The sequence below is a fragment of the Oncorhynchus masou genome, unplaced genomic scaffold (genome assembly GCF_036934945.1).
Source record: "Oncorhynchus masou masou isolate Uvic2021 unplaced genomic scaffold, UVic_Omas_1.1 unplaced_scaffold_1887, whole genome shotgun sequence".
In the NCBI taxonomy this organism is placed as follows: Eukaryota; Metazoa; Chordata; class Actinopteri; order Salmoniformes; family Salmonidae; genus Oncorhynchus; species Oncorhynchus masou.
In genome coordinates, this window is record NW_027008388.1 from 62072 (window position 1) to 84571 (window position 22500).

Below are 22500 nucleotides of genomic sequence, written 5' to 3' on the forward strand. Positions count from 1 at the left end.
TTATGGGGGATAGGGGTAAAGTAATGCGTACAGTGAGGTTCAGAGCCCTGTAACCCTCCCTAACCTGGACTGAGACAGACTGGGGGTGGGGGGATTATGGGGGATAGGGGTAAAGTAATGCGTACAGTGAGGTTCAGAGCCCTGTAACCCTCCCTAACCTGGACTGAGACAGACTGGGGGGGGTGGGGTTATGCGAGGGGGGATAGGGGGGTAAAGTAATGCGTACAGTGAGGTTCAGAGCCCTGTAACCCTCCCTAACCTGGACTGAGACAGACTGGGGGGCTATGGGGGATAGGGTAAAGGGGTGGGGGGATTATGGTGGATAGGGGTAAAGTAATGCGTACAGTGAGGTTCAGAGCCCTGTAACCCTCCCTAACCTGGACTGAGACAGACTGGGAGTGGGATTATATGGGGATAGGGGTAAAGTAATGCGTACAGTGAGGTTCAGAGCCCTGTAACCCTCCTAACCTGAGACAGACTGGGAGTGGGGAGGGGGAGGATTTACCCTTGTCACTAAGCTAACTTGGCTCTAATGACAAGCTTTCTGTGTGTAACTGGATAATGGCAGGTTATGTTGCTGACTTGCCAGATGCCTCAAACTGAATTATTCTGCTGCTATCATTAGCTACATACTTCAGTCAGACTGCCACCATTGAAGTCGTTTGTAGTGACATCAAAGTGCGGGGTGTTGTACAAAACCAAGTCATCAGCGATTGATCATACTCTAACCATCAGAGTATCAAAGCCAATGACATCTTTAAAAGTGCCGCTTTACACATTTTGTTCTGGCTCTGGCCCAAATCAGAGGGACCAATCAGACCGTAGAGGAGGTACTCAGATACTGACTCATTGCGAAGAAGAAACTAACATCCATGGGTGTGATGTTTTGCCGGTGCAAGGAGTTTGGGTAGCCAGGCAAGTCTCTTTCTGTCTGTGTGAGTGTTTCTAAAGGGGACTTGAGTCAAAGGTCTTTGACTTGTCTCAGAGTCATACAGGTCTTAAGGGTAGATGACAGCGTAGAAATAAAGTGAATAGAACGGACATACCAACATTTGTTTCCATTCCTGTTAGTGAGTATTTCTCCTTTGCCAAGATAATCCAGCCTCCTGACAGGTGTTACAACATCACACATCCATTGTAGAGGAGTGGGACAACATTCCACAGGCCACAATCAACAGCCTGATCAACTCTCTGTGAAGGAGCAGTGTCGCTGCATGAGGCAAATGGTCCCACCTGATACTGACTGGTTTTCTGATTCACGCCCCTTCTTTTTGTTTTCTTGGTATATGTGACTAACAGATGCATATCTGTATTCCCAGTCATGTGAAATCCATAGATTAGGGTCTAATAAATGTATTTCAATTGACTGATTTACTGATATGAAGTGTAACTCAGTAAAACCTTTGAAATGATCGCATTCTGTGTTTATATTTTTGTTCAGTGTAAATCTATGATGGTGGCTGTTTGGCTGGTATGGTATGAAGGGTTGTCTTCAATGACAATATCCACTCTATAACTGGTATTTATAGGAGTGGTAGGGAAACAACATAGAGGTAATAGCTTGACTATAGTCTCACCTGACTGGCCAGCGATGACATGTAGCAAATATTGTATACTATATTGACAAGATAGTCAAGTGACCCGCACTAACAGTAGAAATACATGTCTTCAAATATGGAAGTCAGGGTGGAGGCGGCGAGATCAGGTGGAACCATTCTAGCCAACGAGAGGGCAGATATGCATGTGAACAACAGGCCATAGAGATAGATGACTCATCTTTGTATCTGTGCCATTATAGAGTCTGTGACCGCAAGGGCAGCACCATTGAAGCCATTTCCATTTTAAAGTAGTCAATTTTCTTATTCTTCATTGGCTGATTGCTCCAAAATCATAGGAATCCCCACCCAATTGTCTACTTTAAAATGGTGGAAGCCCTCAATGGCAATATCCACACTAAAACGGGTTCTATCCATGATGAGTCCTCTCCCTATGACAACAGGAACAACTCCAATATAAAGTTGTTTTAATCAAAGTTGGGTAAATGCAACGTGTGTCCACTTATATCAGTAAATTCGGAACAACCTAATCGTTCCGAAACTTCAGTTGATCGAATAAGCTTCACTTAGCAAATGAGCAATTCCATTTTTTATTGACCAAATTCAACACTCTCCCATTGACCAAAAATTCCTCCCATCTTAGGCTTATTTTCGTGGACAGATTTTGGGCGGAGTAAAACCTCTTGCTTCGCCTCTTCCTCTCTGCCTTTGGTCTCACATGATTCTGACAATAATGTGGTTTTAGTCTCACCTGATTGGCCAGATATGACTGTTTGGACAGTAATGGGTTGGTTACAGATTGGTCTTCTGATTGGACAGAATTGACATGTATTCTCATCTGATTTGCCAGCAATGTGGCTATATGCTCACCTGATTGGCCAGCGATGTGGCTAGTCTCACATGACTGGCCAGAGATGACCTATAGCAGAGCTCTCCAACCCTGTTCCTGTAGGTTCTCTCCAACCCTAATCTAACACACCTGATTTGAATGAATATCTATCTGATCAGTTGAATCAGGTTAGTTACAAGTGGAGTTGGATTTAAAACCTACATGAGGGTAGGCTCTCCAGGAACACGCTTGGAGAAGCCTGACCTATAGTCTCACCTGATTGGGTGGCGATGACCTGGAGCTGCAGTCTCTGGGGGGAGTAGCTGGTCCAGGTCTTCTGAGAGGCTGAGAGCCACTGGAGCAGCTGATCCATGTGCTGCCTGTAGAGGTCAGCTACTGTAGCCAGACCCTGGACCTTACACAGAGACACTACGCTCTGCTCTGCCTGAGAGGAGAGAGAGAGGGAGAGAGAGATGGAGAGAGACAGCGAGAGCGATGGAGAGAGAGATGGAGAGAGAGATAGAGATGGAGAGACGGAGAGCGAGATGGAGAGAGAGACGAGATGGAGAGAGATGGGATGGAGATGGAGAGGGAGAGACAGAGACAGAGGAGATGGGAGGAGAGAGACAGAGAGAGGAAATGGAGAAGAGAGAGAGAGAAACAGGAAGGGAAGGTGAGAGAAAGTGATTAAAATGTTAATGGCTGTGTTGTAAGTTTATATTACATCTGCAAACAGAAGCATGAACAGTAACTTTACCATGAAAATAATAACTTTCCAAAACCGCTGTAAACAATGTGCTTCACATGCTCTTAGTCTTATACATCAAACCACTCGGATGCAAACACTAACACATGTACCCATACAGAAAACAAACAGGAAGCATACATCCCATAGTCACAATAAACATCAACGGAGAGGAAATGAGCAGAGTGAGAGAAAGGAGCGTGAGCATAGTGTTGTCTCTTCAGGACAGAGGAAGTGACCTCGAGGGGCGCGTTATGGTCCCCTTGAGGGGAGGCGGGGATGGACACTGTTTGATTGACTGTCCTCTTGAGTCAATAGTGTTAACCCCCTGCGAAGGGAGCCAACAACCCCCCCCACAAACCCTGACTGGAAGATCATTTTCTGGGTAAACTGGCGTTGCCATTCCCCCTGGGAGGTGGAACAACATCCAGGAATGTCCCAGGCCATGCTCTCCCTCCCTCCTTCTCTACATGTCCCAGGCCATGCTCTCCCTCTCCCCTTCTCTACATGTCCCAGGCCATGCTCTCTCTCCCTCCTTCCCCCCTTTCTCTACATGTCCCAGGCCATGCTCTCCCTCCTCCTTCCTTCCTTCCCCCCTTTCTCCATGTCGATGTCCCTATTCCCCCCTTCCCTCCTGTCCCCCTTCTCTATATGACCCTGTCCCTATTCTCCCTCCCTCCCCCTTCTCTACATGTCCCAGGCGTTGCTCTCCCACCCTCCTTCTCTACATGTCCCAGGCCATGCTCTCCCTCCCTCCTTCTCTACATGTCCCAGGCCATGCTCTCCCTCCCTCCTTCTCTACATGTCCCAGGCCATGCTCTCCCTCACTCCTTCTCTACATGTCCCAGGCCATGCTCTCCCTCCCTCCTTCTCTACATGTCCCAGGCCATGCTCTCCCTCCCTCCCTCCCCCCTTCTCTACATGTCCCAGGCCATGCTCTCCCTCCCCCTTCTCTACATGTCCCAGGCCATGCTCTCCTCCCCCTTCTCTACATGTCCCAGGCCATGCTCTCCCTCCCCCTTCTCTACATGTCCCAGGCCATGCTCTCCCTCCCCCTTCTCTACATGTCCCAGGCCATGCTCTCCCTCTCCCCTTCTCTACATGTCCCAGGCCATGCTCTCCCTCCCTCCTTCCCCCCTTTCTCTACATATCCCAGGCCATGCTCTCCCTCCCTCCTTCCTTCCCCCCTTTCTCTACATGTCGATGTCCCTATTCTCCCTCCCTCCTTCCCCCCTTCTCTATATGACCCTGTCCCTATTCTCCCTCCCTCCCTCCCCCTTCTCTACATGTCCTGTCCCTATGCTCTCCCTCCCTCCTTCTCTACATGTCCCTGGCCATGCTCTCCCTCCCCCTCCTTCTCTACATGTCCCAGGCCATGCTCTCCCTCCCTCCTTCTCTACATGTCCCAGGCCATGCTCTCCCTCTTCCTCCTTCTCTACATGTCCCAGGCCATGCTCTCCCTCCCTCCTTCTCTACATGTCCCAGGCCATGCTCTCCCTCCCTCCCTTCCCCCCTTCTCTACATGTCCCTGTCCCTATTCTCCCTCCCTCCTTCCCCCCTTTCTCTACATGTCCCTGTCCCTATTCTCCCTCCCTCCCACCCCCCCTTTCTCTACATGTCCCTGTCCCTATTCTCCCTCCCTCCTTCCCCCTTTCTCTACATGTCCCTGTCCCTATTCTCCCTCCCTCCCTCCCCCTTTCTCTACATGTCCCTGTCCCTATTCTCCCTCCCTCCTTCCCCCTTTCTCTACATGTCCCTGTCCCTATTCTCCCTCCCTCCTTCCCCCCTTTCTCTACATGTCCCTGTCCCTATTCTCCCTCCCTCCTTCCCCCCTTCTCTACATGTCCCTGTCCCTATTCTCCCTCCCTCCTTCCCCCCTTCTCTACATGTCCCTGTCCCTATTCTCCCTCCCTCCTTCCCCCCTTTCTCTACATGTCCCTGTCCCTATTCTCCCTCCCTCCTTCCCCCCTTTCTCTACATGTCCCTGTCCCTATTCTCCCTCCCTCCTTCCCCCCTTCTCTACATGTCCCTGTCCCTATTCTCCCTCCCTCCTTCCCCCTTTCTCTACATGTCCCTGTCCCTATTCTTCCTCCCTCCTTCCCCTTTCTCTACATGTCCCTGTCCCTATTCTCCCTCCCTCCTTCCCCCCTTCTCTACATGTCCCTGTCCCTATTCTCCCTCCCTCCTTCCCCCCTTTCTCTACATGTCCCTGTCCCTATTCTTCCTCCCTCCTTCCCCCTTCTCTACATGTCCCTGTCCCTATTCTCCCTCCCTCCCTCCCCCTTTCTCTACATGTCCCTGTCCCTATTCTTCCTCCCTCCTTCCCCCCTTTCTCTACATGTCCCTGTCCCTATTCTACCTCCCTCCTTCCCCCCTTTCTCTACATGTCCCTGTCCCTATTCTCCCTCCCTCCTTCCCCCTTTCTCTACATGTCCCTGTCCCTATTCTCCCTCCCTCCTTCCCCCTTCTCTACATGTCCCTGTCCCTATTCTTCCTCCCTCCTTCCCCCTTTCTCTACATGTCCCTGTCCCTATTCTCCCTCCCTCCCTCCCTTCCCCCCTTTCTCTACATGTCCCTGTCCCTATTCTCCCTGCCTCCTTCCCCCTTTCTCTACATGTCCCTGTCCCTATTCTCCCTCCCTCCTCCCCCCCTTCTCTACATGTCCCTGTCCCTATTCTCCCTCCCTCCTTCCCCCTTCTCTACATGTCCCTGTCCCTATTCTCCCCCTCCTCCCCCTTCTCTACATGTCCCTGTCCCTATTCTCCCTCCCTCCTTCCCCCCTTTCTCTACATGTCCCTGTCCCTATTCTCCCTCCCTCCTTCCCCCCTTTCTCTACATGTCCCTGTCCCTATTCTCCCTCCCTCCTTCCCCCCTTTCTCTACATGTCCCTGTCCCTATTCTCCCTCCCTCCTTCCCCCCTTTCTCTACATGTCCCTGTCCCTATTCTCCCTCCCTCCTTCCCCCTTTCTCTACATGTCCCTGTCCCTATTCTTCCTCCCTCCTTCCCCCCTTCTCTACATGTCCCTGTCCCTATTCTCCCTCCCTCCTTCCCCCTTTCTCTACATGTCCCTATTCTCCCTCCCTCCTTCCCCCTTCTCTACATGTCCCTGTCCCTATTCTCCCTCCCTCCTTCCCCCTTTCTCTACATGTCCCTGTCCCTATTCTCCCTCCCTCCTTCCCCCTTCTCTACATGTCCCTGTCCCTATTCTCCCTCCCTCCTTCCCCCTTTCTCTACATGTCCCTGTCCCTATTCTCCCTCCCTCCTTCCCCCTTCTCTACATGTCCCTGTCCCTATTCTCCCTCCCTCCTTCCCCCTTTCTCTACATGTCCCTGTCCCTATTCTCCCTCCCTCCTTCCCCCTTTCTCTACATGTCCCTGTCCCTATTCTCCCTCCCTCCTTCCCCCCTTTCTCTACATGTCCCTGTCCCTATTCTCCCTCCCTCCACCCCCCCCCTTTCTCTACATGTCCCTGTCCCTATTCTCCCTCCCTCCCTCCCCCTTTCTCTACATGTCCCTGTCCCTATTCTCCCTCCCTCCTTCCCCCCTTTCTCTACATGTCCCTGTCCCTATTCTCCCTCCCTCCTTCCCCCCTTTCTCTACATGTCCCTGTCCCTATTCTCCCTCCCTCCCTCCCCCTTTCTCTACATGTCCCTGTCCCTATTCTCCCTCCCTCCTTCCCCCTTTCTCTACATGTCCCTGTCCCTATTCTCCCTCCCTCCCTTCCCCCCTTTCTCTACATGTCCCTGTCCCTATTCTCCCTCCCTCCTTCCCCCCTTTCTCTACATGTCCCTGTCCCTATTCTCCCTCCCTCCCTCCCCCTTTCTCTACATGTCCCTGTCCCTATTCTCCCTCCCTCCTTCCCCCCTTTCTCTACATGTCCCTGTCCCTATTCTCCCTCCCCCCCCCCCTTTCTCTACATGTCCCTGTCCCTATTCTCCCTCCCTCCCTCCCCTTTCTCTACATGTCCCTGTCCCTATTCTCCCTCCCTCCTTCTCCCCTTTCTCTACATGTCCCTGTCCCTATTCTCCCTCCCTCCTCCCCCTTTCTCTACATGTCCCTGTCCCTATTCTCCCTCCCTCCTCCCCCTTTCTCTACATGTCCCTGTCCCTATTCTCCCTCCCTCCTTCCCCCTTTCTCTACATGTCCCTGTCCCTATTCTCCCTCCCTCCTTCCCTCCTTTCTCTACATGTCCCTGTCCCTATTCTCCCTCCCTCCTTCCCCCTTTCTCTACATGTCCCTGTCCCTATTCTCCCTCCCTCCTCCCCCCCTTTCTCTACATGTCCCTGTCCCTATTCTCCCCTCCCTCCTTCCCCCCTTTCTCTACATGTCCCTGTCCCTATTCTCCCTCCCTCCTTCCCCCCCCTTTCTCTACATGTCCCTGTCCCTATTCTCCCTCCCTCCTTCCCCCTTTCTCTACATGTCCCTGTCCCTATTCTCCCTCCCTCCTTCCCCCTTTCTCTACATGTCCCTGTCCCTATTCTCCCTCCCTCCTTCCCCCTTTCTCTACATGTCCCTGTCCCTATTCTCCCCTCCCTCCTTCCCCCCTTTCTCTACATGTCCCTGTCCCTATTCTCCCTCCCTCCCTCCCCTTTCTCTACATGTCCCTGTCCCTATTCTCCTCCCTCCCTCCCCCCTTTCTCTACATGTCCCTGTCCCTATTCTGTCCCTGTCCCTACATTCCCTGTCCCTCTCTACTCCCTCCCTCCCTCCCCTTTCTCTACATGTCCCTGTCCCTATTCTCCCACCCTCCTTCCCCCTTTCTCTACATGTCCCTGTCCCTATTCTCCCTCCCTCCCTCCCTCCTTCTCTACATGTCCCTGTCCCTATTCTCCCTCCCTCCTCCCCCTTTCTCTACATGTCCCTGTCCCTATTCTCCCTCCCTCCCTCCCCCTTCTCTACATGTCCCTGTCCCTATTCTCCCTCCCTCCTTCCCCCCTTTCTCTACATGTCCCTGTCCCTATTCTCCCTCCCTCCCCCCCCTTTCTCTACATGTCCCTGTCCCTATTCTCCCTCCCTCCCTCCCCTTTCTCTACATGTCCCTGTCCCTATTCTCCCTCCCTCCCCCTTTCTCTACATGTCCCTGTCCCTATTCTCCCTCCCTCCTCCCCCTTTCTCTACATGTCCCTGTCCCTATTCTCCCTCCCTCCTTCCCTCCTTCTCTACATGTCCCTGTCCCTATTCTCCCTCCCTCCTTCCCCCTTTCTCTACATGTCCCTGTCCCTATTCTCCCTCCCTCCCTCCCCCTTTCTCTACATGTCCCTGTCCCTATTCTCCCTCCCTCCCTCCCCCCTTTCTCTACATGTCCCTGTCCCTATTCTCCCTCCCTCCTTCCCCCTTTCTCTACATGTCCCTGTCCCTATTCTCCCTCCCTCCTTCCCTCCTTCTCTACATGTCCCTGTCCCTATTCTCCCTCCCTCCTTCCCCCCTTTCTCTACATGTCCCTGTCCCTATTCTCCCTCCCTCCCTCCCCCTTTCTCTACATGTCCCTGTCCCTATTCTCCCTCCCTCCTTCCCCCTTTCTCTACATGTCCCTGTCCCTATTCTCCCTCTCCCTCCTCCCCCTTTCTCTACATGTCCCTGTCCCTATTCTCCCTCCCTCCCTCCTTTCTCTACATGTCCCTGTCCCTATTCTCCCTCCCTCCCTCCCCCCTTTCTCTACATGTCCCTGTCCCTATTCTCCCTCCCTCCCCTTTCTCTACATGTCCCTGTCCCTATTCTCCCTCCCTCCCCTTTCTCTACATGTCCCTGTCCCTATTCTCCCTCCCTCCCTCCCCTTTCTCTACATGTCCCTGTCCCTATTCTCCCTCCCTCCTTCCCCCCTTTCTCTACATGTCCCTGTCCCTATTCTCCCTCCCTCCTCCCCTTTCTCTACATGTCCCTGTCCCTATTCTCCCTCCCTCCCTCCCCCTTTCTCTACATGTCCCTGTCCCTATTCTCCCTCCCTCCTTCCCCCTTTCTCTACATGTCCCTGTCCCTATTCTCCCTCCCTCCTTCCCCCTTTCTCTACATGTCCCTGTCCCTATTCTCCCTCCCTCCTTCCCCCTTCTCTACATGTCCCTGTCCCTATTCTCCCTCCCTCCTTCCCCCTTTCTCTACATGTCCCTGTCCCTATTCTCCTCCCTCCTCCCCCCTTTCTCTACATGTCCCTGTCCCTATTCTCCCTCCCTCCCTCCCTCCCCTTTCTCTACATGTCCCTGTCCCTATTCTCCCTCCCTCCTTCCCCTTTCTCTACATGTCCCTGTCCCTATTCTCCCTCCCTCCTTCCCCCCTTTCTCTACATGTCCCTGTCCCTATTCCCTCCTCCCCCTCCCCCTTTCTCTACATGTCCCTGTCCCTATTCTCCCTCCCTCCTCCCCCTTTCTCTACATGTCCCTGTCCCTATTCTCCCTCCCTTCCCCCTTTCTCTACATGTCCCTGTCCCTATTCTCCCTCCCCCTCCCTCCCCCTTTCTCTACATGTCCCTGTCCCTATTCTCCCTCCCCCTCCCCCCTTTCTCTACATGTCCCTGTCCCTATTCTCCCTCCCTCCTCCCCCCTTCTCTACATGTCCCTGTCCCTATTCTCCCTCCCTCCTTCCCCCTTTCTCTACATGTCCCTGTCCCTATTCTCCCTCCCTCCCTCCCCTTTCTCTACATGTCCCTGTCCCTATTCTCCCTCCCTCCCCCTTTCTCTACATGTCCCTGTCCCTATTCTCCCTCCCTCCTTCCCCCCTTCTCTACATGTCCCTGTCCCTATTCTCCCTCCCTCCCTCCCCCTTTCTCTACATGTCCCTGTCCCTATTCTCCCTCCCTCCCCTTTCTCTACATGTCCCTGTCCCTATTCTCCCTCCCTCCCTCCCCCTTTCTCTACATGTCCCTGTCCCTATTCTCCCTCCCTCCTCCCTGTCCCCCCCTTTCTCTACATGTCCCTGTCCCTATTCTCCCTCCCTCCTCCTCCTTCTCTACATGTCCCTGTCCCTATTCTCCCTCCCTCCTTCCCCCTTTCTCTACATGTCCCTGTCCCTATTCTCCCTCCCTCCTTCCCCCTTTCTCTACATGTCCCTGTCCCTATTCTCCCTCCCTCCCTCCCCTTTCTCTACATGTCCCTGTCCCTATTCTCCCTCCCTCCCTCCCTTTCTCTACATGTCCCTGTCCCTATTCTCCCTCCCTCCCCTTTCTCTACATGTCCCTGTCCCTATTCTCCCTCCCTCCCCTTTCTCTACATGTCCCTGTCCCTATTCTCCCTCCCTCCCCCCCTTTCTCTACATGTCCCTGTCCCTATTCTCCCTCCCTCCTTCCCCCCTTTCTCTACATGTCCCTGTCCCTATTCTCCCTCCCTCCTTCTCCCCTTTCTCTACATGTCCCTGTCCCTATTCTCCCTCCCTCCTTCCCCACTTTCTCTACATGTCCCTGTCCCTATTCTCCCTCCCTCCCCCTTTCTCTACATGTCCCTGTCCCTATTCTCCCTCCCTCCTTCCCCCCTTTCTCTACATGTCCCTGTCCCTATTCTCCCTCCCTCCCTCCCCTTTCTCTACATGTCCCTGTCCCTATTCTCCCTCCCTCCTCCCCCTTTCTCTACATGTCCCTGTCCCTATTCTCCTCCCTCCCTCCCCCTTTCTCTACATGTCCCTGTCCCTATTCTCCCTCCCTCCCCCTTTCTCTACATGTCCCTGTCCCTATTCTCCCTCCTTTCCCTTCCCTTTCTCTACATGTCCCTGTCCCTATTCTCCCTCCCTCCTTCCCCCCTTTCTCTACATGTCCCTGTCCCTATTCTCCCTCCCTCCTTCCCCCTTTCTCTACATGTCCCTGTCCCTATTCTCCCTCCCTCCCTCCCCTTTCTCTACATGTCCCTGTCCCTATTCTCCCTCCCTCCCCTTTCTCTACATGTCCCTGTCCCTATTCTCCCTCCCTCCCCTTTCTCTACATGTCCCTGTCCCTATTCTCCCTCCCTCCCTCCTTTCTCTACATGTCCCTGTCCCTATTCTCCCTCCCTCCTTCTCCCCTTTCTCTACATGTCCCTGTCCCTATTCTCCCTCCCTCCTTCCCCCCTTTCTCTACATGTCCCTGTCCCTATTCTCCCTCCCTCCCCCTTTCTCTACATGTCCCTGTCCCTATTCTCCCTCCCTCCTTCCTTTCTCTACATGTCCCTGTCCCTATTCTCCCTCCCTCCCCCCCTTTCTCTACATGTCCCTGTCCCTATTCTCCCTCCCTCCCCCTTTCTCTACATGTCCCTGTCCCTATTCTCCCTCCCTCCCTCCCCCTTTCTCTACATGTCCCTGTCCCTATTCTCCCTCCTTTCTCTACATGTCCCTGTCCCTATTCTCCCTCCCCTCCTTTCTCTACATGTCCCTGTCCCTATTCTCCCTCCCTCCCTCCCTCCCTTTCTCTACATGTCCCTGTCCCTATTCTCCCTCCCTCCCTTCCCCCCTTTCTCTACATGTCCCTGTCCCTATTCTCCCTCCCTCTTCCCCCCTTTCTCTACATGTCCCTGTCCCTATTCTCCCTCCCTCCCCCCCTTTCTCTACATGTCCCTGTCCCTATTCTCCCTCCCTCCCCCCTTTCTCTACATGTCCCTGTCCCTATTCTCCCTCCCCCTCCCCTTTCTCTACATGTCCCTGTCCCTATTCTCCCTCCCTCCCCCTTTCTCTACATGTCCCTGTCCCTATTCTCCCTCCCTCCCTCCCCCCTTTCTCTACATGTCCCTGTCCCTATTCTCCCTCCCCCTCCCCCTTCTCTACATGTCCCTGTCCCTATTCTCCCTCCCTCCCTTCCCCTTCTCTACATGTCCCTGTCCCTATTCTCCCTCCCTCCCTCCCCCCTTTCTCTACATGTCCCTGTCCCTATTCTCCCTCCCTCCTCCCCCCTTTCTCTACATGTCCCTGTCCCTATTCTCCCTCCCTCCTCCCCCCTTTCTCTACATGTCCCTGTCCCTATTCCCTCCCTCCCTCCCCTTTCTCTACATGTCCCTGTCCCTATTCTCCCTCCCTCCCCTTTCTCTACATGTCCCTGTCCCTATTCTCCCTCCCTCCTTCCCCCTTTCTCTACATGTCCCTGTCCCTATTCTCCCTCCCCCTCCCCCTTTCTCTACATGTCCCTGTCCCTATTCTCCCTCCCTCCTTCCCCCCTTTCTCTACATGTCCCTGTCCCTATTCTCCCTCCCTCCCCCCTTTCTCTACATGTCCCTGTCCCTATTCTCCCTCCCTCCTTCCCCCCTTCTCTACATGTCCCTGTCCCTATTCTCCCTCCCTCCTTCCCCCCTTTCTCTACATGTCCCTGTCCCTATTCTCCCTCCCTCCTTCCCTCCTTCTCTACATGTCCCTGTCCCTATTCTCCCTCCCTCCCTCCCCCTTCTCTACATGTCCCTGTCCCTATTCTCCCTCCCCCCCTTTCTCTACATGTCCCTGTCCCTATTCTCCCTCCCCCCCTTTCTCTACATGTCCCTGTCCCTATCCTCCCTCCCTCCCTCCCCCTTTCTCTACATGTCCCTGTCCCTATTCTCCCTCCCTCCCTTCCCCCTTTCTCTACATGTCCCTGTCCCTATTCTCCTCCCTCCCTCCCCCTTTCTCTACATGTCCCTGTCCCTATTCTCCCTCCCTCCCTCCCCTTTCTCTACATGTCCCTGTCCCTATTCTCCCTCCCCCTCCCCCTTTCTCTACATGTCCCTGTCCCTATTCTCCCTCCCTCCCTCCCCCTTTCTCTACATGTCCCTGTCCCTATTCTCCTCCTCCCTCCTTCCCCCTTTCTCTACATGTCCCTGTCCCTATTTCTCCCCCTCCCCTTTCTCTACATGTCCCTGTCCCTATTCTCCCTCCCTCCCTCCCTCCTTCTCTACATGTCCCTGTCCCTATTCTCCCTCCCCCTCCCTTTCTCTACATGTCCCTGTCCCTATTCCCTCCCTCCCTCCCCCTTTCTCTACATGTCCCTGTCCCTATTCTCCCTCCCTCCTTCCCCCTTTCTCTACATGTCCCTGTCCCTATTCTCCCGCCCCCCCCCCTTTCTCTACATGTCCCTGTCCCTATTCTCCCTCCCCCTCCCCCTTTCTCTACATGTCCCTGTCCCTATTCTCCCTCCCTCCTTCCCCTTTCTCTACATGTCCCTGTCCCTATTCTCCCTCCCTCCCTCCCCTTTCTCTACATGTCCCTGTCCCTATTCTCCCTCTCCCCCCTTTCTCTACATGTCCCTGTCCCTATTCTCCCTCCCTCCCTCCCCTTTCTCTACATGTCCCTGTCCCTATTCTCCCTCCCTCCCTCCCCCCTTTCTCTACATGTCCCTGTCCCTATTCTCCCTCCCTCCCCTTTCTCTACATGTCCCTGTCCCTATTCTCCCTCCCTCCTTCCCTCCTTTCTCTACATGTCCCTGTCCCTATTCTCCCTCCCTCCTTCCCCCTTTCTCTACATGTCCCTGTCCCTATTCTCCCTCCCCCTCCCTCCCTGTCCCTATTCTTCTCTACATGTCCCTGTCCCTATTCTCCCTCCCTCCCCCCTTTCTCTACATGTCCCTGTCCCTATTCTCCCTCCCTCCCCTTTCTCTACATGTCCCTGTCCCTATTCCCTCCCTCCCTCCCCTTTCTCTACATGTCCCTGTCCCTATTCTCCCTCCTCCCCCTCCTTTCTCTACATGTCCCTGTCCCTATTCTCCCTCCTCCCTCCCTTTCTCTACATGTCCCTGTCCCTATTCTCCCTCTCCTCCCTCCTTTCTCTACATGTCCCTGTCCCTATTCTCCCTCCCTCCCTTTCTCTACATGTCCCTGTCCCTATTTCCCTCCCCCTCCTTTCTCTACATGTCCCTGTCCCTATTCTCCCTCCCTCCCCTTTCTCTACATGTCCCTGTCCCTATTCCCTCCCTCTCCTTTCTCTACATGTCCCTGTCCCTATTCTCCCTCCCTCCCCTTTCTCTACATGTCCCTGTCCCTATTCTCCCTCCCCTTTCTCTACATGTCCCTGTCCCTATTCTCCCTCCCTCTCCTTTCTCTACATGTCCCTGTCCCTATTCTCCCTCCCTCCCTCTACATGTCCCTGTCCCTATTCTCTCCCTCCCCTTTCTCTCCATGTCCCTGTCCCTATTCTCCCTCCCTCCCCCCCTTTCTCTACATGTCCCTGTCCCTATTCTCCCTCCCTCCCTCTCCTTTCTCTACATGTCCCTGTCCCTATTCTCCCTCCCTCCCCTTTCTCTACATGTCCCTGTCCCTATTCTCCCTCCCTCCTTTCTCTACATGTCCCTGTCCCTATTCTCCCTCCCCTTTCTCTACATGTCCCTGTCCCTATTCTCCCTCCCCTCCCTCCCCCCTTTCTCTACATGTCCCTGTCCCTATTCTCCTCCCTCCCTCCCCCTTTCTCTACATGTCCCTGTCCCTATTCTCCCTCCCTCCTCCCTTTCTCTACATGTCCCTGTCCCTATTCTCCCTCCCTCCCTCCCCTTTCTCTACATGTCCCTGTCCCTATTCTCCCTCCCTCCCTCCCTTTCTCTACATGTCCCTGTCCCTATTCTCCCTCTACCCTCCCCTCCCTCCCCTTTCTCTACATGTCCCTGTCCCTATTCTCCCTCCCTCCTCTCTCCCCTTTCTCTACATGTCCCTGTCCCTATTTCCCCTCCCTCCTCCCTTTCTCTACATGTCCCTGTCCCTATTCTCCCTCCCTCCCTTTCTCTACATGTCCCTGTCCCTATTCTCCCTCCCTCCTCCCCCTTTCTCTACATGTCCCTGTCCCTATTCTCCTCCCTCCCCCCTTTCTCTACATGTCCCTGTCCCTATTCTCCCTCCCTCCTTCCCTTTCTCTACATGTCCCTGTCCCTATTCTCCCTCCCCTCCCCCCCTTTCTCTACATGTCCCTGTCCCTATTCCTCCCTCCCTCCCTCCTTCCCCCTCTACATGTCCCTGTCCCTATTCTCCCTCCCTCCCCCCCCTTTCTCTACATGTCCCTGTCCCTATTCTCCTCCCTCCCTCCCCCTTTCTCTACATGTCCCTGTCCCTATTCTCCCTCCCTCCCTCCCCCTTTCTCTACATGTCCCTGTCCCTATTCTCCCTCCCTCCCCCTTTCTCTACATGTCCCTGTCCCTATTCTCCCTCCCCCCTCCCTTCCCCTCCTTTCTCTACATGTCCCTGTCCCTATTCTCCCTCCCTCCCCCCCTTTCTCTACATGTCCCTGTCCCTATTCTCCCTCCCTCCCCCTTTCTCTACATGTCCCTGTCCCTATTCTCCCTCCCTGTCCCTACATGTCCCTGTCCCTATTCTCCCCTCCCTTCCCCCTTTCTCTACATGTCCCTGTCCCTATTCTCCCTCCCCCTTTCTCTACATGTCCCTGTCCCTATTCTCCCTCCCTCCCCTTTCTCTACATGTCCCTGTCCCTATTCTCCCTCTCCTCCCCTTTCTCTACATGTCCCTGTCCCTATCCCTCTCCCTCCCCTTTCTCTACATGTCCCTGTCCCTATTCCTCCCTCCCTTTCTCTACATGTCCCTGTCCCTATTCTCCCTCCCCCCTCCCTTTCTCTACATGTCCCTGTCCCTATTCTCCCTCCCTCCCCTTTCTCTACATGTCCCTGTCCCTATTCTCCCTCCCTTTCTCTACATGTCCCTGTCCCTGTCCCTACATGTCTGTCCCTCCTCCCTCCTTTCTCTACATGTCCCTGTCCCTATTCTCCCTCCCTCCCTCCCCTTTCTCTACATGTCCCTGTCCCTATTCTCCCTCCCTCCCTCCCCCTTCTCTACATGTCCCTGTCCCTATTCTCCCTCTCCTCCCCCTTTCTCTACATGTCCCTGTCCCTATTCCCTCCCTCCCCCCTTTCTCTACATGTCCCTGTCCCTATTCTCCCTCCCTCCCCTTTCTCTACATGTCCCTGTCCCTATTCTCCTACATGTCCCTGTCCCTCCCTCCCCTTTCTCTACATGTCCCTGTCCCTATTCTCCCTCTCCCTCCCCTTTCTCTACATGTCCCTGTCCCTATTCTCCCTCCCTGTCCCTCCCCTTTCTCTACATGTCCCTGTCCCTATTCTCCCTCCCTCCCTCCCTTTCTCTACATGTCCCTGTCCCTATTCTCCCTCCCTCCCCTTTCTCTACATGTCCCTGTCCCTATTCTCCCTCCCTCCCCCTTTCTCTACATGTCCCTGTCCCTATTCTCCCCTCCTCCCCTTTCTCTACATGTCCCTGTCCCTATTCTCCCTCCTCCCTTTCTACATGTCCCTGTCCCTATTCTCCCTCCTCCCCTTTCCTCCCTCTCCCTCCCCTTTCTCTACATGTCCCTGTCCCTATTCTCCCTCCCTCCTTTCTCTACATGTCCCTGTCCCTATTCTCCCTCCCTCCCTCCCTTTCTCTACATGTCCCTGTCCCTATTCTCCCCTCCCTCCCCTCTACATGTCCCTGTCCCTATTCTCTACATGTCTCTACATGTCCCTGTCCCTATTCTCCCTCCCCCTTTCTCTACATGTCCCTGTCCCTATTCTCCCTCTCCCCTTTCTCTACATGTCCCTGTCCCTATTCTCCTCCCTTTCTTTCATGTCCCTGTCCCTATTCTCCCTCCCTCCCCCCTTTCTCTACATGTCCCTGTCCCTATTCTCCCTCCCCCTCCCCCCTTTCTCTACATGTCCCTGTCCCTATTCTCCCTCCCTCCCTCTCCTTTCTACATGTCCCTGTCCCTATTCTCCCTCCCTCCTTTCTCTTACATGTCCCTGTCCCTATTCCCCTCCCTCCTCCTTTCTCTACATGTCCCTGTCCCTATTCTCCCTCCCTCCTTTCTCTACATGTCCCTGTCCCTATTCTCCCTCCCCTCCCCTTTCTCTACATGTCCCTGTCCCTATTCTCCCTCTCCCCCTTTCTCTACATGTCCCTGTCCCTATTCTCCCTCCCTCCCCCTTTCTCTACATGTCCCTGTCCCTATTCTCCCTCCCCTTCTCTACATGTCCCTGTCTACATGTCCCTGTCCCTATTCTCCCTCCCCCTTTTCTCTACATGTCCCTGTCCCTATTCTCCCTCCCTCCTCCCTTTCTCTACATGTCCCTGTCCCTATTCTCCCTCCCCTTTCTCTACATGTCCCTGTCCCTATTCTCCCTCCCTCTCCCCTTTCTCTACATGTCCCTGTCCCTATTCTCCCTCCCTTTCTCTACATGTCCCTGTCCCTATTCTCCCCTCCCTCTCCTTTCTCTACATGTCCCTGTCCCTATTCTCCCTCCCCTTTCTCTCTACATGTCCCTGTCCCTATTCTCCCTCCCTTTCTCTACATGTCCCTGTCCCTATTCTCCCTCCCTCCTTTCTCTACATGTCCCTGTCCCTATTCTCTCTACTCCCTCCCCTTTCTCTACATGTCCCTGTCCCTATTCTCCCTCCTCTACCCTGTCCCCTCCCTCCCCTTTCTCTACATGTCCCTGTCCCTATGTCCCTGTCCCCTCTACATGTCCCTGTCCCCTTCCTCCCCCCTTTCTCTACATGTCCCTGTCCCTATTCTCCCTCCCCTTTCTCTACATGTCCCTGTCCCTATTCTCCCTCTCCTTTCTCTACATGTCCCTGTCCCTATTCTCCCTCCCCTTTCTCATGTCCCTGTCCCTATTCTCCCTCCCCTTTCTCTACATGTCCCTGTCCCTATTCTCCCTCCCCTCCTTTCTCTACATGTCCCTGTCCCTATTTCCCTCTCCCTCCCTCCCCTTTCTCTACATGTCCCTGTCCCTATTCTCCCTCCCTCCCCTCCTTTCTCTACATGTCCCTGTCCCTATTCTCCCCTTTTCTACATGTCTGTCCCCTTTCTCTACATGTCCCTGTCCCTATTCTCCCTCTCCTTTCTCTACATGTCCCTGTCCCTATTCTCTCCCCTCCCTCTCCTTTCTCTACATGTCCCTGTCCCTATTCTCCCTCTCCCTTTCTCTACATGTCCCTGTCCCCTCCCTCCCTCCCCTTTCTCTACTGTCCCTGTCCCTATTCTCCCCTCCTTTCTCTACATGTCCCTGTCCCTATTCTCCCTCCCTCCTTTCTCTACATGTCCCTGTCCCTATTCTCCCTCCCTCCCTCCTTTCTCTACATGTCCCTGTCCTATTCCCTCCCTCCCTCCCCTTTCTCTACATGTCCCTGTCCCTATTCTCCCTCCCCCTTTCTCTACATGTCCCTGTCCCTATTCTCCTCCTTTCCCTCCCTCCCTATTCTTCCCTCTACATGTCCCTGTCCCTATCCCTCCTCCCCCTTCTCTACATGTCCCTGTCCCTATTCTCCCTCCCCCTCTCCCCCTTCTCTACATGTCCCTGTCCCTATTCTCCCTCCCTTCCCCTTTCTCTACATGTCCCTGTCCCTATTCTCCTCCCTCCTCCCCTTTCTACATGTCCCTGTCCCTATTCTCCCTCCCTATTCTCCCTCCCTTTCTCTACATGTCCCTGTCCCTATTCTCCCTCCCCTTTCTCTACATGTCCCTGTCCCTATTCTCCCTCTCCTTTCTCTACATGTCCCTGTCCCTATTCTCCCTCTCCTTTCTCTACATGTCCCTGTCCCTATTCTCCCTCCCTCCTTTCTCTACATGTCCCTGTCCCTATTCTCCCTCTCCTTTCCCTGTCCCTATTTCTCCCTCCTCCTCCCTCTCCTTTCTCTACATGTCCCTGTCCCTATTCTCCCTCCCCTTTCTCTACATGTCCCTGTCCCTATTCTCCCTCCTTTCTCATGTCTGTTCTCTACATGTCCCTGTCCCTATTCTCCCTCTCTCCTTTCTTTCTACATGTCCCTGTCCCCTCTCCCTCCCTTTCTCTACATGTCCCTGTCCCTATTCTCCCTCTCCTCCCTCTGTCCCCTTTCTCTACATGTCCCTGTCCCTATTCTCCCTCTCCTTTCTCTACATGTCCCTGTCCCTATTCTCCCTACTCCTTTCTTCTACATGTCCCTGTCCCTATTTCTCCCTCTGTCCCTTTCTCTACATGTCCCTGTCCCTATTCTCCTCTACTGTCCCTGTCCCTATTCTCCTCCCCTTTCTCTACATGTCCCTGTCCCTATTCTCCCTCCCCCCTCCCTTTCTCTACATGTCCCTGTCCCTATTCCTCCTCCCTCTCCTTTCTCTACATGTCCCTGTCCCTATTCTCCCTCTCCTTTCTCTACATGTCCCTGTCCCTATTCTCCTCTCCCTTTCTCTACATGTCCCTGTCCCTATTCTCCCTCCTCTACATGTCCCTGTCCTATTCTCCCTCCTCTCCCCTTTCTCTACATGTCCCTGTCCCTATTCTCCCTCTCCTTTCTCTACATGTCCCCTTCTCTACATGTCCCTGTCCCTATTCTCCCTTCTCTCTACATGTCCCTGTCCCTATTCTCCCCTCCTTTCTCTACATGTCCCTGTCCCTATTCTACATGTCCCTGTTCTCCTTTCTCTACATGTCCCTGTCCCTATACATGTCCCTGTCCCTATTCTCCCTCCTTTCTCTACATGTCCCTGTCCCTATTCCCTCCCCTTTCTCTACATGTCCCTGTCCCTATTCTCCTCCCCTTCTCTACATGTCCCTGTCCCTATTCTCTCCTCCCTCCCTCCCCCTTTCTCTACATGTCCCTGTCCCTATTCATCCCTCCCTCCCCTTTCTCTACATGTCCCTCCCTCTCCTTTCTCTACATGTCCCTGTCCCTATTCTCCCTCCCCTTTCTCTACATGTCCCTGTCCCTATTCTCCCCTCCCCCTCCTTTCTCTACATGTCCCTGTCCCTATTCTCCCTCATGTCCCTCTCCCCTTTACATGTCCCTGTCCCTATTCTCTCCCCTTTCTCTACATGTCCCTGTCCCTATCCCTCCTCTCCCTCTCCTTTCTCTACATGTCCCTGTCCCTATTCCCTCCTTCTCTACATGTCCTTTCTCTACATGTCCCTGTCCCTATTCTCCCTCTCCTTTCTCTACATGTCCCTGTCCCTATTCTCCCTCCCCCTTTCTCTACATGTCCCTGTCCCTATTCTCCCTCTCTCCATGTCCCTGTCCCCTCCCTCCCTCTTCCCTCTACATGTCCCTGTCCCTATTCTCCCCCCTCCCCTTTCTCTACATGTCCCTGTCCCTATTCTCCCTCTCCTTTCTCTACATGTCCCTGTCCCTATCTCTCCCTCTCCTTTTCTACATGTCCCTGTCCCTGTCTCCCTATTCTGTCCTCCCTCTCCTTTCTCTACATGTCCCTGTCCCTCCCCTTCTCTACCCTCTCCCTCCCCCCTTCTCTACATGTCCCTGTCCCTATTCTCCCTCCCTCCCCTTTCTCTACATGTCCCTGTCCCTATTCTCCCTCCCCCTTTCTTACATGTCCCTGTCCCTATTCTCCCTCCCTCCTTTTCTACATGTCCCTGTCCCTATTCTCCCTCCCTCCTTCTCTACATGTCCCTGTCCCTATTCTCCCTCCCTCCTTCTCTACATGTCCCTGTCCCTATTCTCCTCTCCTTTCTCTACATGTCCCTGTCCCCTTTCCTTTCTCTACATGTCCCTGTCCCTATTCTCTCCTCCCTCTCCTTTCTCTACATGTCCCTGTCCCTATTCTCCCTCCCCCTTCTCTACATGTCCCTGTCCCTATTCTTCTCCTACATGTCCCTGTCCCTATTCTCCTTCTACATGTCCCTGTCCCTATTCTCCCTCCCTCCGTCCCTTTCCCTATTCTCCCTCCCTGTTCTACATGTCCCTGTCCCTCTCCCTTCTCTACATGTCCCTGTCCCTATTCTCCTCTCTCCTTTCTCATGTCCCATGTCCCTGTCCCTCCCCTATTCTTCCCTGTCCCTTCCCTCCCTCCCCTTTCTACATGTCCCTGTCCCTATTCTCCCTCTCCTTTCTCTACATGTCCCTGTCCCTATTCTCCATGTCCCTGTCCCTCTCCCTTTCTCTACATGTCCCTGTCCCTATTCTCCCTCCCCCTTTCTCTACATGTCCCTGTCCCTATTCTCCCTCCCTCCTTTCTCTACATGTCCCTGTCCCTATTCTCCCTCTCCTTTCTCTACATGTCCCTGTCCCTATTCTCCCTCCTTTCTCTACATGTCCCTGTCCCTATTCTCCTCCCCTTTCTCTACATGTCCCTGTCCCTATTCTCCCTCCCCCCTTTCTCTACATGTCCCTGTCCCTATTCTCCCTCTCCTTTCTCTACATGTCCCTGTCCCTATTCTCCTCCTGTCCCCTCTCCTTTCTCTACATGTCCCTGTCCCTATTCTCCCTCTCCTTTCTCTACATGTCCCTGTCCCTATTCTCCCCTCTCCTTTCTCTACATGTCCCTGTCCCAGAATTCTCCCTCCCCCTTTCTCTACATGTCCCTGTCCCTATTCTCCCTCTCCCTTTCTCTACATGTCCCTGTCCCTATTCTCCCTCCCCTTTTCTACATGTCCCTGTCCCTATTTCTCTACATGTCCCTGTCCCTATTCTCCCTCCCCTTTCTCTACATGTCCCTGTCCCTATTCTCCCTCTCCTTTCTCTACATGTCCCTGTCCCTATTCTCCCTCTCCCTTTCTCTACATGTCCCTGTCCCTATTCTCCCCTCCTCTCCTTTCTCTACATGTCCCTGTCCCTATTCTCCCTCCCTCCCCCTTTCTCTACATGTCCCTGTCCCTAAGTACATGTCCCTGTCCCTATTCTCCCTCTCCTTTCTCTACATGTCCCTGTCCCTATTCTCCCTCTCCTTTCTCTACATGTCCCTGTCCCTATTCTCCTTTCTCCATGTCTCCTTTCTCTACATGTCCCTGTCCCTATTCTCCCTCCCTCTCCTTTCTCTACATGTCCCTGTCCCTATTCTCCTCCCTCTCCCTTTCTCTACATGTCCCTGTCCCTATTCTCCCTCTCCTTTCTCTACATGTCCCTGTCCCTATTCTCCCTCCCCTTTCTCTACATGTCCCTGTCCCTATTCTCCCCTCCCTTTCTCTACATGTCCCTGTCCCTATTCTCCCTCCCCTTTCTCTACATGTCCCTGTCCCTATTCTCCCTCTCCTTTCTCCGTGTCCCTGTCCCTATTCTCCCTCCCTCCCTTTCTCTACATGTCCCTGTCCCTATTCTCCCTCCCCTCCCCTCCTTCTCTACATGTCCCTGTCCCTATTCTCCCTCCCCTTTCTCTACATGTCCCTGTCCCTATTCTCCTCTCCCCTTTCTCTACATGTCCCTGTCCCTATTCTCCCTCTCCTTTCTCTACATGTCCCTGTCCCTATTCTCCCTCTCCTTTCTCTACATGTCCCTGTCCCTATTCTTCCCCTCCCAGTTCCCAAACAGGACACCGTTTGTGCAGACAGACACACAGACAGTCAGACATAGAAGGCCACTGAGTGGTCAGTCATTCATCCGTTGGCCAGAGTGCAACTCCACTTCCTGCTCCTCTCCTCGTAGACCTGCTATTAGCACCCAGTCCAAACAGACAGACTAAACTAAGACGTAACACAGGGCTTTTACAGTCTGTTCTGTTTCCTCTTCTCTTTGTTGTTCACTTTTATTCTGGGTCAACACCCGGACGAT

General features: G+C 53.9%; 1 protein-coding gene across 1 annotated transcript in view; it reads right to left on the reverse strand.

The window, feature by feature from the left end:
* LOC135532516 (dynein axonemal assembly factor 5-like) overlaps positions 1-22500 on the reverse strand; it is a gene marked incomplete at its 5' end in the record, with an annotated part of 29045 nt that overhangs the window by 5813 nt on the left and 732 nt on the right. The window contains one exon of the mRNA XM_064959995.1: positions 2662-2830. Within this exon, the coding sequence (XP_064816067.1) occupies positions 2662-2830 (169 nt within the window). The remainder of the gene's footprint in view (positions 1-2661; positions 2831-22500) is intronic.